Source organism: Dama dama, chromosome 33 (genome assembly GCF_033118175.1).
Source record: "Dama dama isolate Ldn47 chromosome 33, ASM3311817v1, whole genome shotgun sequence".
NCBI lineage: Eukaryota > Metazoa > Chordata > Mammalia > Artiodactyla > Cervidae > Dama > Dama dama.
Genome location: NC_083713.1, coordinates 76,791,263 through 76,809,141, shown reverse-complemented (window position 1 = coordinate 76,809,141; position 17,879 = coordinate 76,791,263). Strand labels below are relative to the sequence as shown.

The 17,879-nt window shown below is 40.3% G+C and overlaps 1 protein-coding gene across 2 annotated transcripts in view; it reads right to left on the bottom strand.

The window, feature by feature from the left end:
• CNTNAP5 (contactin associated protein family member 5) overlaps positions 1–17,879 on the bottom strand; it is a 984,962-nt gene that overhangs the window by 175,033 nt on the left and 792,050 nt on the right. For both annotated transcript variants that reach the window (XM_061135035.1, XM_061135036.1), the window contains exon 14: positions 15,469–15,625. In XM_061135035.1, the coding sequence (XP_060991018.1) occupies positions 15,469–15,625 (157 nt within the window). The remainder of the gene's footprint in view (positions 1–15,468; positions 15,626–17,879) is intronic.

The following is a 17,879-nucleotide window of genomic DNA, read 5'->3' as shown; positions in this document are numbered from 1 at the left end:
TACCACACTGTTGTTGTTTCATCACCAAATCGTGTCTGACTCTTTGTGACCCCGTGGACTGCATCCCTGTCCTTCACCATCTCCCAGAGTTTGCCCAACTTCACGTCCATTGCATTGGTGATGCCATACAGCCATGCCCTCTGTCATCCCCTTCTCCTCCTGCCCTCAATCCTTCCCAGCATCAGGGTCTTTTCCAGTGAGTCAGCTCTTCAAATCAGGTGGCCAAAGTATTGGAGCTTCAGCTTCAGTATCAGTCCTTCCAAGGAGTATTCTGGGTTGATTTCCTTTAAGATCCACATGTTTGATCTCCTAGTTGTCCAAGGGTCTCTCAAGAGTCTTCTTCATCACCACAGTTCAAAAGCATCAGTTCTTCAGCATAGGTCCAGTTCTCATCTCTGTACTTGACTACTGGAAACACTATAGCCTCGACTATATAGACCTTTGTTGACAAAGTGATGTTTTTGCTTTTTAATGCACCGTCTAGGTTTGTAATAGCTTTCATGCCAAGAAGCAATTGTCTTCTAATTTCATGGCTGCAGTCACCATTCACAGTAATTTTAGAGCCCAAGAAGAGGAAATGTGTCATTGATTCTACTTTCCCCCTTCTATTTGCCATGGAGTTATGGGACTGGATGCCATGATCTTAGTTTTTTGTTTTTTGTTTTTTTTTTTTTTTCAGTGGGTTTTGTCATACATTGATATGAATCAGCCATAGATTTACACGTATTCCCCATCCCGATCCCTCCTCCCACCTCCCTCTCCACCCGATTCCTCTGGGTCTTCCCAGTAATATTGAGTTTTAAGCCAGCTTTTTCACTCTCTTCTCTCAGCTTCATCGAGAAGCTCTTTAGTTCCTCTTCGCTTTCTATCATTACAGTGGTGTCATCTGCATATGTGTAACAGGAATAGCTGGCAGGAAGCTGCTCTATAGCACAGGGGGCCCAGCTCAGGGCTCTGTGATGACCTGGAGGAGTGGGGTGGGGGACGGGGAGATGTCCAAGAGCGGGAGGTGTGTGTATACATATGGCTGATTTCCTGCTGGCTCAGGCAGTGAAGAGTCTGCCCACAATGTGGGAGATCAGGGTTCAACCTCTACCTAGATCAAGAAGATTCCCTGCAGAAGGGAATGGCCACCCACTCCAGGATTCTTGCCTGGAGAATTCCATGGAGCCAGGAGCCTGGCAGACCACAGTCCGTGGGGTGACAGAGTCAGACGCTTCTGAGCAATGAACACTCATTTTCACCAATTCCTCCAAGCAATGTGAGGAGCAGGGGAGGGGTATGTGAATATCTACACGACTGATTTACTTCACTGTATGACAGTACTAGTATAACACTGTAAATCAATTATATTTTATTAAATAATATAAAAAATAATTCAAAAAAAAGACATGCATGTGTCCTAATGATAAAACATGAACATTAAGAAAAAGACTCAAATTTTCTCAAGAGCAAACTTATGGCATAGAATTAGTCAAAGTGGTCTCTTTTTAGTTTTACTATTTGAATCTGAAGAATTTACCAAAATCAGGACTGCAGAACAGAGCAGATTTCTTAATGTGTCATTAAAGTGTAGGGAAAAGTTATATGCTGCCATTTTTTCATCAACCAGTTTTTGGGTAACTGCTGCAATTATTTTATAGCATCACTTGGGTGACTGAGCTGATTAAATGAGGATTTTTTTTTCCTTTTTATATTCTTCTCTCAGTCACTCAAAGGTAACCAATAACATATTATTCATAAAGTAGATAAACCTAGAAAACTATGCAAAGAACTCAAGACCTCAGGTCCCTCAGAAGCTCTTGTTTGAATCTGAATGGACTGGTCTCAAGAGACTGCACATCTTTCTGTTCAGTGGGTTACATAATACTGTCCATTTGCTGTGGATGTGAAGGAAGAAGGGCTGGATGATGCCCACAAAAAGCCCAACAAGTCTAAATACCATACTGATATTTGCCAGAAATTATAACTTAACTTTGGTTAAGGCAGTTATTTCCCTCTTGTCTTCCTTATTAAGACTTCCAGATAAACAAGAACAACCTAAGGGATCAAATGACAAAAAAAACTCCAGGGTCCCTTGGTTGAAAATGTGAAAACATTGACTGTGGTCACTGTAGTCTACCCCAGAGGATAACATCCCGTCTCTTATGCCCGCACACTGATCAGGCCACATCTATCTGGAGTCTTTATTTCAGTTCCCAGAATGTCTCTTTTGGGGCCGGGTGTATAGAGTTTCTTTACAATATTGTGTTAGTTCCTGCTGTGCAGCAATGCGAATCGATCACACATACACCTGTGCCCCCTCCCTCGTGGAGCTCCCGCTCCCTGCCCCGTCCTGCGTGTCTAAGTCATCACAGAGCTGAGTTCCCTGTGTGTGCAGCAGGCTGCTGCTGTCTATTTTACACATTGCAGTGTATATATGCCTGCCTCACCTCCCGGTTCACCCTGCCCCTCTCCCCTGCTTCGTCTACACGCCTGCTCTCTGTGTCTGCATCTCTATTCCTGCCCTGCAAATATTCACCTGGACCATTTTTCTAGATTTCATATTTATGCATTCACATGCACTATTTGTTTTTCTTACGGCCATGTTTCTTACATGAAGGGCAAAACAAGACAATGTTGGCATATATTTAATATTTTGGGAAGCTGTATTTTTTTCTGTAAGTATTTTAGAAACCTGGAGACACAGGGCTCCTCTCACGTGGATGTGAAAAAACAAAACAGGTCCTGGTATATGAATACAGTCAAAGTTTACCCAACGCTACTTCATTAGTAAGAAACGTGAATGGCCCTACAGAGTTCATGAGCATAAAATGGAATTTTTAAAGTATTAGCAAGGATTAAGTGTTCTGTAGGCATCATTTGATTAACCTGTTCCTGATAGGAAAGGGAAGGAAGTGCCATAAAATCTCTTCGCAGAATGCCTACTTTCTCCTCTCTCACCCTTCTCCCCAACCTAACCAAAATTAGCCTTTTCTCCCCCCAACGCCCTTGAAATGTTACCGAATCGCTCTTTCCCCCAGAATATGCCAGTGTCTGACTTACTCCACGTGTTGCAGCATTTTAGTGTTGCCTTCTTCCCTGTTTAACACACACTCACACACACACACACACACACACACACACACACACTCACATGCATTTCATCATGGATATATACTCATTCAGCTAGCTGTCTGTGACACATGTTTTTACAAACCTCCTCCACTGGTCACCTTCCCAGGGACCGGCCACCCTACTCATTACTCTGTGAATGACTTGGCCCTGGGCTCCCCAGCTGCTGTGGTGGAACACCTCTGGGGCTTCATTTCTCCTCTCTTCCTCAATTTCTCCCTCATTGTTGATCAACAATGTCCATCAAACTCCCTTTCTTTACACCGCTACTTGCTGCCTTATCCTCATCCTCCCGGCCCCGGTTTTATTCTGAGGCCCAGCGTCTGCCTGGGGCCTGGGTGGGTTACTGGCCTGCTTTCGCCGCTCCTGCCTCAGCCCTGTCCCCTCTCACACCTCTCCACGTGCCCAGAAACACACACATACACGTGGGCAAGATGTGCTTCATCGCTTCAAACCTTGTAAAGAAATCTCTATCTCTTACAGGAAGGGTCCAAATTTCCAAATATTTAACATATTAGAGTAGACAAAAATTGCTATTTAAAGCCACCCTTGTCTTTCATAGGAGGAGTTCTTCCTAAAAGGAAAAGGCCCACAGGATAGAGGCCCTGCGTGGGTGCGGGGCTGCGATCCTTAGACCCTACTGCTGGCTCTGGGATTCCGCCGAGCATCTCACATTGCAGAGCCTGAGGATGGCAGCCACCCCGTGCCGTTCCCTGGCCAGGTGAGCACACAAGTAAGAGTTTTACATCCGATCTCGTTCCACCCTCCCAACAGTCCCACGATGGTGTTCTAACATCGCCTGCTTGCACCGCAGAGGAAACTAAGGAACGAGCTGACCTCTCAGGGGGTGCTGTCGGCAAGCGGAGAAGCTAGTGTGTGCTGACTCGCTCCAGTCAGGCCAGACTCTTTGCAGTCCCATGAAACATAACCCAGCGGGCTCCTCTGTGGGATTTTTCAGGCAAGAATACTGAAGTGGGCTGCCATGCCCTCCTCCCAGGGGTCTTCTCGACCCAGAGATCAAACCCACATCTCATGCATCTCCTGCGTTACTGGTGGGTTCTTTACCTGATGAGCCGTGGGAGAAGCCCAGGAGAAGCTAGGGTGGACACCGAAGGTTCTGCTGTAACCAGCGTGCTTTGCTATCCTCCAGGCCTTGTGTGCGGCTTACAGAGAGTGGCTCTCTCATGAGTGGAGGCTGTGTTTCCCAGGTTTATTTAACATGTCCTCCAGGCAGAGCTGGAATAGCCCAATCCTGAGTCCTTGAGCTGTCCTCCTAGCCTCAGGCTGATTCTCCCATACTGTTCACATAGGCTTTCTCCACACAAGATACACTTCAATTGATTAGGTTTCAGTTTTCTAATTTGCAACCATTTTCCAGCCCTGCATTCTCTGAGATTACACACAGGTCACCTTGACAGGAATTCTGGGAGCCCACAGATTCTTTGGTGACACATTTAGCAAGCAATCTTCTGGTTTATCTCTAGCTGGCAGACCCAGCCCCAACCATGACATGATGAGTTTTACCAGCGAACTTTCAGAGGGCAGCCTGATTCTGGGGAGAGAGGTCTTTAGTGCTCTTTCCTTATTTACCGAGAGTGTGATGGATGAATGATATATTTGATTACTCTGATACACTAGTTCATTTTCTCATTTTATTGCATATAGGTATGTACAGCTTTTGTAGAAGTTAATTAAGGTAGTTAACTAATGATAACCTACTGTACAGAATGGGGCACTCTACTCAAGGCTCTTTAGTGACCAAAACGGGGAGGAAATCCAAAAAAGAGGGGATATGTGTGTGTGTGTGTGTTCATTCATCTTGCTGTACAACAGGAACTAACACAACATTGTTAAAAAAAAAAAAAAAAGCTATTCTCCAGTGAAAATTAAAAACAAACAAAAAGAAGTTAGTCTACATTCTATAAATTGATATTGCCTCTTAGGTTAAGATGCTGTAAAAGTAATAAAATAATAATAAAACCAATGACTAACACATCTTTGAGAACTAAAAGGCTGGTAGATCTGCTAGATGAGCAAATTCATGCCAACTCAACCAGCACTCCCCAGCGATGGGCATTCTTTTCTTCTGTTTCTTTCCATGTTCTTAAATCAAATAAGAACCTGAAACTCAGAGAGGCTAACAGATAGTCAGTAAGTGACATATTCAGGATTTTATCATCCCACTACAAAATAAAATGTGACATAGAGATAGATTACAGTTTAGATACAGGAAATGAGGGTGCTGCCAGCATAAGTAGCCATGGTTGTTTGCGTTCTGTGTATTTATTACACATATTACTTTGTAATATTTTCACTAAAAATCTATAAGGCAGATTTACAAAAGAGAGGAAATTAACTCCTCCTTTTCTTCTCCTCCTCCTTACTCTCTCCTCTTTCTCCTCCTTCTTCTTCTTAATGATGAAGGCTCTACTCTTTGAAAACAAGGCCAACACTGGGGTTTATTTGTAGATAGCATGAATGTCACCTGGAGCACCAACAGGCACAGTAGAAATGAAAAACACAGAGGGGGAAAAAAAAAAAAAAAAGGAAGGAGGGTCCAACACCAGCAGGGTCCTGTCAGAGCTGTCCACACCTGGCCAAAGGTTCTAGAAATTTCTGAGTGAAAAGGGGTTCTAACTAATGTCTCCCTGTGTGGCTCTGTTTGTTCTTGTTGTTGTAACTTTTTATTTTGTATTGGAGTATAGCCAGTTAACAGTGTTGTGATAGTTCCACGTCAACAGCAAAGGGGCTCAGCCACACATATACATGTATGCACTCTCCCCCAAACCCCCCTCCCATCCAGGCTCCCACATAACATTGAGCAGAGTTCCCCGTGCTATACAGTAGGTCCTGGTTGGTTATCCATTTTAAATATAGCAGTGTGTATCTGTCCATCCCAACTCCCTAACTATTCCCCATCCTTCTCCCTGGCAATCATAAGCTGGGTCAATTGAAGGGTCTGTGTGGCTCTGTTTTGACGCTAATGAATTCTGCAATCTAGTGAGTTCTGTGGTGAAGCCACCTGCTCACCCCAGGGTCAGGGAGGCCAGCTCTGAACTGACACCTTTGTGGTCTGTATAAAGTCCAACTTCCCTTCTGCAGTTTGGCCACATCTATCAAATTAGAAAAGTGGATGATTTAACAATCCTACACTAGAAAGCTATGCGATAGAAATGCTAATAATTAAAATGAAAAAAAAGTATGTCAAGACTCAGAAATGTTCATTGCAACACTTTTTCTAATAGTAAAGCATCATTTACAAACAAAATGTTTATAATTTATGACAAGCTATAAGCTATGATACAACTATACTTTACAGCCATTAAAATGGACAGGGTGCATTCATGCTTATCCTTATTTAAAGATGCTAAGTCAAAGCTCTCTGAGACATATTTCATGTAGAAAGCAAGTTGCAGAATGATATGTTTTATATTAAAACAGTGAAAAATGAATACACTTTAATATTAATAAATATGAAAAATACATAGGAAGACATTTATATGTAGATGTGCCCTATGTGTGGGCTTCCCTGGTGGCGCAGACCATAAAGAATCTGCCTGCAGGGCAGGAAACCAGGGTTTGATCCTTTCATCAGGAAGATCCCCTGGGGAAGGGAATAGCTACCCACTCCAGTATTCTTATCTGGAGAATTCCATGAACACAGGAGCCTGGCGGGCCACTGTTCATGGGGTAGCAAACAGTCAGACGTGACTGAGCTACTGACACTTTCACACCTTCACTGAACATGCTCCACTATTACTATCTCAAAGTATTACATAAAATGCTAAAATTTTAAATATTAGGTATAAATAAAATAATTCCTAGTGCTGATAAAGGAGGAGCTTTTTTATTTACTATTTCTGCAATACTTGAATTTTTATAATAAGGATATAATAAACATATATGTATTGTGATTTAAAAAAACTTCTAAATTTTAAAAATCAGAAAAAATTATTCTCCCCACACATTCCTAAATATAGATACATAAATTGGGTGAGTCAAAACTGACAGCTATAAGCAGACTTAAAGAGTGTCCAAGAAGGTAAGCAGCTCATCTAATTTTATTCTGAGTAAGAGCTACTTTTAGGTGAGTAATGCCATATAATTAGTGATAAGTCTGCACGTTAAAATAGAAGCCAAAGACTCATTGCACTAAAATAGAATTATAATATTTTGGTATACAACAATGGCCCAAATCAAAATGGTGTATGAAATTTATTAAAGAAATGCACATTTTTAACCTTGACATTGACTTTGACTTCTATCTATTTCTGATACTCACAGTTTTGCAATTACGCAAGAAATGTGACTCTACGTAAAATCTAGAGATGATAAAGTTGTACAGGTTGACAGGTAACTGAGGCAATAGAAGCCTCAGTCTACATCTTTGATCTTTACAATTGTAAAAGAAAAAAAAGAAGAAGAAGAAGACTATCTCAGAGCTGTATGTTTTGTTTCCTAGAACCAACAGGTCTTAAATTGCCCATTAGATATTTTGAACTTAGATGTTATTAATAGGATGGTAGCATCATTGAATAAAAAAACACAAAACCAAAAATATTCCTCAGTGCTACCCTTGGCAAAGTGTTAACCACTGTGCCCCGTCTGGGTTTCTATAAAGCGACGCTGTGATACGCTGGTTTTAAGACGCCTGTCCCGTTTCTGTGCGGCTCCTTTTATTCTTCAGTGTGCGGTGCCTTCTCTCTTCTCCTGTCAGACGCGCTGCAAAACACTCTATTTAAAAACAACCTGAAACCCAGTCATAGGGTTGTTAGTGCAAACAAGTCAGTATCGAGCTGCTCCAGAATATATGCTTTAAGTGACAATTTATGGAATAAAAGAGCAGGACATAACTAGCTGGGGAAGGCATATTCGTCCAGGATGAGAGCACGGGGAGAAAGGAAACAAACAAACAAGACTCATTGGTTCATTCACTCACTCAGAGTTAACGTGTGAAGAACCTACCATGTGCCAAGCATGCTTTCCCCACTGCAAGGCTCTGGCTTTGATCACACTGCCAGATGGACGTGGAAATCAGGGGCTGAGAGAGTGAAAACCCAGAGAGCCCTCCACAGTCGCTGCAATAGCTCATAAACAGATCTACGAATAAAAAACTTCCTCCAGTAGAGATCGTACAAGATTATTTTTTAAAATAAGAAATAGAGTCTTTCTTTTCCAGATTTTAGAATCCCTGCCTCATCTTATGACATTACCTAGTTTGAAGCACCATCGATCACTGAGGGTGGGCATCCCAGAGGCAGTGGTTTTGGGGAAATCAAAAGGGGTCTGAAAGATCAAAGAATAGCCTATGTGAAGAGACAGCAAAACCATAAACCCTTGGATGTAACCAGCATCATTTTCCCCAAGGCAATTGTCTCATTAAGTCTCCCAGGAAAGGAGTGAAGGGCCCTTGTGAAGGTCAAGGTTCTGGGACTGGATTAGACCTGTCTTTACAAAGAGAACAGCTCAAGGCAAATGTATAAAAATATAGTTTTGGGAGCGGCGTGACTACTTCTGACTATGCTTTGATAGCTGAGAGAAAATCAATCTGCAGCAAAAAAGTTTAAACTTTGAGTAAATATTTCTGGTGAGATAATAAAAGGGGGGTAACAGTCAACACTGCAGTAAATATCTGTTAATCCTAGAATGATCATGGCCCAATTTGCAAAAAGACAGAGAGGTAAAAATGCATTTACCGGAAGTCATTCACCCATCATTCATTCATGGCTTCAGCACCATTTATTAGATAATTTCTTGGTGGCAGAAAAGTACAATCAAGGGCTAACAGTGATTTGATGTTCTGGGATGCCACATGCTGAGAAAAAAAAAATAACCTAAATATCCTGCTTTAAAAAAATAAAAAGAACAATAGGTTTCCTTTTTTCGATGATCAGATGACCAGAATATAAACTTTATACCATTTTCTCTTTGTATTCTGTGCCATGCCATTTATACAAGGGAGAAGTAAAGACAAGAGGCAAAGAACAGAGGGACTGAAAACCACATAAAATATCTATGCTTGCTTATGAATAAATTCAAGTATGTCTTGCTGTTGGAAAAGAGAGCTTCATCTTAGTTTTACCTGGTTGTTTGGATGAGACAACTTTTCATCTGGGTCCGGGGCCATCAAGAGGAGGCACACTTTGGACCATCTTTCTGCTCCTCCATCTCACCACCCAACATCGTTTTTATTGTTCTACAACCATCCCTTGTGTCCCAGTTTGTTCCCTTCCACCCGGATGACTGTTTTCCCACCTCCCAACGCTGTCTTGTGAGATCTCTAGGCATGAGATGTTTGCCAGCCTCCCTTCCTGCTTTCAGCAGCCCATTCGTCTGACATTATTAAGTCAGAAAACACCCAACTGGGAGGAGGTCTAGAGGCTGAGTCATTCTATTGGAGAGAAGCTCCTGTGAAAACAATCATTCACTGTGAGACTGTATTCATTACAAGTTTTCTCATTGCTTTCTTTCTCCCTCTTTAGTTCTCCGACAGGGATGGAAACCCCTGGAGAAGTCAGGTCTACAGTACACCTGCTCAGACGTCTCTCTGAGGCTTTCCTTTATTCAAAGGAACCCTGTTTGGGGTGTTTCCTCTCTCCACTCTCATCCATCATCGGAGCTGCTTCACTTTTATCTATACCCAGAGCATGCTCACTTTTTCTTATTTACTTGGCACCCATCAAACCTCATCAAAGGAAATCCACCCTGAATATTTATGGGAAGGACAGATGCTGAAGCTAGAATACTTTGGCCACCTGATGCAAAGAGCCGACTCGTTGAAATAGACCCTGATGGTGGCAAAGATTGAGGGCAGGAGGAGAATGGGATGAGAGAGGATGAGAGGCTGGAAGGCACCACTGACTCAATGGACATGAGTCTGAGCAAACTGCAGGAGACGGTGAGGGACAGGGAATCCTGGCGTGCTGCAGTCCATGTTGTTGCAAAAAGTCTGACGCGACTTAATGCCCGGACAACAACATTGAAATATATGATAGTAAGTAACTCAGTTACAGGGGTTTCTCAAAACAGAATAAAATATTATCAATTTCTAGAGTCTTGGAAGACAGCTGAGGCTCTACTTGGCTTAGCAGAAAGAAAAATACACTATGCAGTGATTATGATTTGAGATACCCTAGGAGAGGTCTCTTTGGCATCCTCGCTGGCTGCTATATAAAATGCAAACTTAGCAACTCCTTGGATGCAGTCAACAAGGGTATCCTTGGACTCAGATGGAATTTCCAACTCTATCCCCTTAGACATGTGACTTTATCAAGACACTTCTTAGCATTTCAGAGCCTCGGTTTCCTTTTCTGGGGCAAAGAGTTAATAAAATCAACCTCAAGTATTGCTGAGATAATTATATGAGATATAGTGTATACAATGCTAAGAAGACTTCAGTGTATGAGATTTTCCCCTCATTTCTTTTATTTTTAATTTAATTTTGTTTTATGATACTTTTAAAAATCAAGTTTGATCCATGAAGCAGGGCACCCAAAACCAGTGCTCTGAGACAACCTAGAGGTATAGGGTGGGGAGGGAGGTGGGAGGGGGTTCAGGATGGCGGGACAGATTCATGTTGATATATCGCAAAAACCATCATAGTACTATAAAGTAATTATCCTCCAATGAGATAAATATAAAAATTATTGAAATATAGTTGATTTACGATGCTGTGTTACTTTTAGTTGTGCAGCAAAGTAATTCAGTGTTTATATATATATATATATATATATATATTCTTTTTTAGATTTGTTTCCACTATAGGCTATTACAGAGTATCCTTTTCCTTTATAAGTTGTTACAGAGTATGGTTCCCTGTGCTATATAGTAGGGCCTTGCTGATTATCCATTTTATATATGGTGGTGTGTCTATGTTAATTCCAGACCCATAATTTATCCCTCCACCACCTTTCCCTTTGGTAACTGTAAGTTCGTTTTTTAGATCTATGAGTCTGTTTCTCTTTATAAATAAGGCTATTTGTACCATTTTTTTTTCAGATTCCACATATAAACAACATCCTATGATATTGGTCTTTCTCTGACACTTGACATTTTTGACAGACAATATTTTCTAGGACTTGTAATATATCAATGTGCTATCTACTAAATGCTATACTAGCCCATATCAGAATTCTGACTAACTTTACCAAAAGCAGAAACTTAAGGGAAGTTTATAAGGTAAATATATTTTAGCTTTCTTAGAAGCACTCAGACACCAAAAGGATCATGCCTGTCTGAAACAAAAATTTGAAATTCAAGGAAAGCCGGCTCAACCACAAGTTATCTAAGAATCAGGTTGGAGGAATGTTAAAGAACATGATTATTCCCCAATGGTGTTAGATTTTGGACTTTAAATAATAATGAACACATTTCAAAAAGGCTCTGCCAGCTTTCATTCTGCATGTATATTCCGTGTCCACAATCCGTGTTATAGACAAAGCTGTTTCATTGTTATTTCACATACAAGGAGCTTCATGATCTGGATTTTACCTGCTTCCCTGTCTACATATCGTGTAAATCACACACATGAAAACTGCAAAAACTACACTGAGATAATTGTATTCTGGAGAAGTAGCAATTTTTATATTACATTTCTATGTCTGAATAAATGGCAGCACTTAACTGTACTATACTACCTTTAGTTACTTCTGGTTCTTCAAAACTTACCTATACTTTTCCTTGAAATCAAACTATCCCAGCCCCACTGCACCCCAGGTCTGACAAACCTGTGCTTATATGTATAATCAAACATCACACTAATGCATTTATTGCTAAACAATTAGCCTCCACTATTCCACTGCCCTGCAGGTTCCTCAAGGGTAAGAATTACACGCCCCTGGCTTTCTCTGTGTGGCAGACTAACTGCCCAGAGTAGGCATTCTTTTGACAAATGATTTAAGAGTAAGTGTCAGATGGAATAGTATGCACAGTTCCCTGTATAACAAATTATTTCCCAGAATCACTGATGACAGATTATAGCTTGTCCTAAGAAAATGAAATCTAGAAGAGTTAAATCAGAATCTGCTGGGACTTGCCTGGCAATCCAGTGGTTAAGACTCTGTTTCCAAAGCTGGGGACACAGGTTCGATAGCTGGTCAGGGAACTAAGATCCTACATGCACAGAGCCAAAAAATTAGAATCTACCCTCTTATGAGAATGATAGAAGGAAATTCCTAATTTCACCTGGGTTGGAAAAGTGAATCAGAAAGCTAATTTGGGCAAGAATTTCATTTAGCATATAGTGATTTACTATATTGCAACCCCTAGATAATATTGCCACTTAACAATATTACCTATCACATCCTGAAAGGTTCTTAGTATTTCATATACTATATCCCATATAATCTATATATTAGATGCTCAACATAACGCTAGGACACCCATGGCTGAAGTCGGCATCTTTACAGAGAGACAGTCAGAGCATTTCTCTTGATCCTTCATAGGTTAATTGCTGAACAAAACCTACATCTAAAATTAAATATTTATGCTCTAATCAAGGTTACTTGCCACATAAAATGGCACATGATGAAGCTTTTCCCCCTGAATTTAAAGGGACAGTAAAAGGTTATGAAATATGCAATAATCTAAGTTGGTGGAGGTATGCTGGCACCAGAGTTGAGGAAAAGTTTTCCTGAGCACAGCCTTGATGATGAAGTTAAGTCAAGAGGAGAGCTTCAAAGGTTAGCGAACAAGTGAGAAGGTCAAAGGAGGGAGATTCTGGAATGAGAGTAGATGAGATGATTGATGGAAAGTCCTGGAGAAGGGAGGGTAGAGGCACTTCAATGCTTGATAGTCTAATTTTTTCACTTTTAAGTGATGTGATGTGATTCTGTGCCTCAGTGTTTGATAAGTTAAGTCCAGCTCTGGTCATTTGTTCCCTAGCAGGGAAGGCACTAAGGCAGCATTTGGTATGGGAAGGGCTTCACCAAAGGAAAAGGTGAGTGAAGATTAAGCATTCAACCAAAAAACTGTAAAATGAAGGCACTCAGGAGAAACACTTTCCCTTCGCAATGACTCTTGACATTCTAAACCCCGTTACCATCTTCTCTGATTATACAGAATAAAACGAAGGTGTTTGCATGCAAGTCTATAAATGTGTACATTTCTAATGTCAGCACAGTGAAAGGAAGTTAAAGAATCAAAATATAATGACTGGATCAAACTGCTGATTGCAGAGGATTTTGATTATGTTTTCCTGGCCCCACAATCATGTCACTTTTTCACATGTCTCTCAAGCTTGTAGTTGCCATTTTGGGATCACTTCTCAAAGGTCTACTACATTCATCTATTCAGCTAGCTACCATCAACTTCTACTGTACAAAGGGTAAGATTTTGGGGAAGTAATGTTAAAAGAAACCCAATATTCAAAACAAAGGAGAGTTATTTTTTATGTGCAGATCTATCAGATGAGATAGAACGGCCTGCAGGATAGAGTGGAGGCCCCAAAGAATGGAGACATCCAGTTAACTTTATCTGATTTGCCGTGTTAGGAGGCCCAGGTCACAGGACTCAGGCCCCTGGCAGCCTACACTCCGAAGCCATGGGCCATTAGTGGATCCTGACGGAGCCATGTGTTTGATCTTTTCCTCACTGAACTAAGGTTTAAAGCAGACCTCAAATTTTATCTGAAACAGTCCTTGGTGTTATCAACTAAAACAGTGAAAGAAAAACACTTTAAAGTCATTTCTACTAGGTTGGGAGCAGTTTGACACAGGAATTCTTAACTATACTTGAGCAGTACTTGATGAAGCAAGCACAATTTACAAAACCAAAACCAAAGAAGGTCTTAAGTTTTTCAAAACCAAACTGTCTTTGGAAACGTTCTGTGCATATGTTCATCATCACTACAATGAAAAAACAAGCAGTTGACCGGGAGGGCAAAGGAAAAGTAGATGCCATGGCCATGAGAACTAAAAACTAAATTTATCTACAAAAGTAACTCGGTGTTGGGGAGTTCAAATTCTGGATCTGCCTTTTAATAGATGAGTGTGACCTTGAGAAAATAATTTAATTTCTCTGTAATGTACATTCCTCAACCATAAGATGCCAAAGTGAGAAGATTATAAAAAATTAATAAGTTTGCTTTCTTTGTCAAATTTATGGTTACTGAAGGGGAGAGGGGGGAAAGGATAAATTAGGAGTCCGGGATTAACAGATGCACACCACTATATATAAAATGGATAAACAGTAAAGACCTACTGTATAGTATAGGGGACTCTACTCAGAATCCTGTGATAATCTGAATGAAAAAGAACCTGAAAAATGATAGCTATATGTATAACTGGGGCTTCTCCCTGGTGGCTCAGCTGGTAAAGAATCCACCTGCAATGCAGGAGACCCGGGTTCGATCGCTGGGTTGGGAATATCCCCTGGAGAAGGGAACAGCTACCGCCTCCAGTATTCTGGCCTGGAGAATTCCACGGACTACATAGTCCATTGGGTCACAAAGAGTCAGACACAACTGAGCAACATTCAAAAAAAAACATGTACAACTATCTCACTTTGCTGTACGCTTGAAGCTAACACAACGTAGATCAGGTGCACTCCAATATAACATTTTAAAAATCATAAAAAGGATCCACTGTATAGCACAGGAAACTATAGTCAATAAGTCAATAACTTGTAATAATCTATAAGGAAATAGAATCTGAACAAAATGTATGTGTGTGTGTGTATACACCTGTGTATTGTACACCTGAAACTACCACATTTTAAACCAACTGCACTTCGATAAAAAATACAAAGGAATTAATGGGTTGCTCTGGAGAAGGAAATGGCAACCTACTCCAGTATTCATTCTTGCCTGGGAAATTCCATGTGAGGAGCCTGGTAGGCTACAGTCCATGGGGTCGCAAAGAGTTGGACACGACTGAGCGCCTTTACTTTACGAAGGTTAAATCGATGTTCAATAAACATAAATTCTCTGTTTTTACTGGCGATAATAGGGTTGGCTGGTGGCTGGGTCATTCATCAATGAGACAATGGAACAATAAAGAAACAGTCTGTGTAATTACGCATCCCTATCTCCCATATTTTTTCCCAAAGCCTATATTCTACACATTATAGAAATGCCAGCTAAATTGCAAAGCTAAATATTACATTTCATTCTCATGTCGAAAATGGAATGTTGAGAATATAAGATGATGGTGTCGCCACATGCTTTATGTTACAACTTCAGTAATAGCCCTAAAAGTTCTAGGACTGGCAATTTCCAGAGTTAAAAACGATCACCATCGTTAAGAAGCCCTAGTTCATACAGAATTTCTCATTCATGTTCCTTTATTTTATGGGATATTTTATGCATCTCTTAGTGGGCTTTCTCCACAAGTGCAGAGAGATCAGCATTCCCATTACCATTCATCCTTGTCAGCGTCACAATTGCAAAAGTGTCGAATGTCCAGGCAGCTCTCATCCAGGCCGCAGTCGCATTGCTGAACTCCGGGAGGGGCGCCTCCCCAGTAGGGCTGCCTTTCATTGGACCGCCCGATCCACCAGGTCAATGGAGTCCCATCTGCAAGACAAGACGCTTCACAAGTCAGCATGGCGCAAGCCTGACGTGGCACAGGGGGGTCACAGAAACTGAGACGAATATGTCCTGAAGAACACATATACCTTGTATGGACATGGATACAAATACCCTTCATGAAAGTATTTATGTGAGTAATTGTGTATAGATACCTATGTGTATACATGCATACATATGCACGCACACACACACACATATAGAGAGAGATGGAAGGAAAGAGAGAAAGAAAGATAGAAAAAAGAAAAAAGGAAAGAAAAAGGGGGAAGAAAGAACAGAAGAAAAGCAAGCAAGGAAGGAAGAGAGCAAAGGATATATATACACAGTGTATATGTATATATATGCAGTGTATGTGTGTGTATATATATATATATGAACAAAGGATATATATACACAGTGTATATGCATTTATGTTTACATGGATATCTCCCTCCCTCCCTCTCTTTGTTCATCTCTTCCCTTCTTTTTCCTCCCCTTTCTTTCTTCCTTTTTTCTTTTTTCCTGTCTCTTTTTCTCCTTCCTCTTTCTTGCTCTCTCTCTCTCTCACTCTCTCTCTCTATATATATACACACACACACACACATATATACAGAGAGAGATATATCCATACACATATATATACACTTTTGTGAAAAGTATTTCTAGAGAATAATATTGAGTTCTCACGACGTTCAGACTCAGAGTCACAAGCTCAAATGCTAATCAAATCTAGCAGGCATATCACAACTGAGTACACTGGGCTAGATTTTAGACCAACAAAATTGAATATATACAGAAATCAGTTTTCTTTTAAAGTCACAAAAGGATAAGCCACAGCATGCGGGCCAAGAAGAGCCTGACTCGGTCCTCAGTGGGGAGGGGTCCACAAAAGAGGGGGAGGGAGTGTTGGCTCAGAGGACACGGTGGCCCTGCTCCACCCCCACTGATTCTGTCACGACAAAGACTAGCTCCAAGGTTAGCATATCTTTTAAATTGTTTAAAAAGTCATCATATCTCAAGTACAAATATATGAAGATTTGGACAAAAAATATTATGAAAGTCAGTACTGCATGGCTTCATATTTAACCCATACAAAGCGAGTATGTGACCTCTAATTTGTGGTTTATGTAATTAACAGAAAACTTTTTTGAGTCTTGTCCCTGTCATTTTTTTTTCTTTGCCAAGTTTAGTTTAGTAATATATGCTGAAGTCATCCTCTATAATTGAAAATATTTAAGTAGATAAAAATATTATCCAGAAGATGATAATATATCCAAACAACAGATATATGTAGGCAGAGATGTAGGTGTTATATACCTTAGGTTGAAGGAGGTTAGGCTTAGGTTCTCTTTGGAAATAGCTGATCCGTTTCTGTTTGGTATACACCAAGCACTTAATGTGTATTTATCTTTTGAAAATGAAAGAAACAATTATTGAAAGCTATTTTCATGATTTATCATTTTAAACAGAATAGTAACATTTATCTGAGAATGATATTAGGTTAGAATTTTGCCTTGTCAAGATTTGATTTCATATACAGCTCCTGATGTACAAATATGTAATTTATAAATTATTCATGTATACAAATAGCAACAACTTTCTCTGAATTGGTTTAACTGCTAATATCCTTATGGAAGTCACTGAGGCAAATAGGAAGAGAATGACAATCTAGAGCTTCCAAGAACCTGCAAGTGATGAGAAAAAGGTAAAACGGGTACTATGAAAAGCAAAAGCATCTTAGGGATGCTGAGCTGGGGGCAGACAGACTGAAGGACTATCCTCATCTGAAAACCACTACTCTCCACTCTAAAATGTTTCAGTTTCCATAGGCATACTCATGTGGATATATGGCAGAAACCAACACAATATTGTAAAGCAATTATCGTTCAATTAAAAACAAATAAAAAAAAGAATTCTTGCCTTTCTAACCTCATAGAACTGCTCTGAATAAACTTATGTACAAAAGATAAAAAATAAAATGTTTCAATTCCCTTTATTACTTTTTAAGTTAGAATTCAGTTAGAGATGTCTGTTAACCACTGTCTCCTTTTTAAAGAATAATTTTAAATCCGTTTTACTTTGTTCCAAACAGCTGTAAATCATTGGACACTGGTTCAAATGAATTGCTTTCTTTCTAATCACTAGCTCAGATAAGCTATATTCAAGTGGGTTTATTTAGAGCAAAATGCATTTTCAGGCCCGGGGTAAGCTTAAGTGTATCATTCCAGTGTGTAAGTCCAGGGAACACAGGGGTAAAACATTG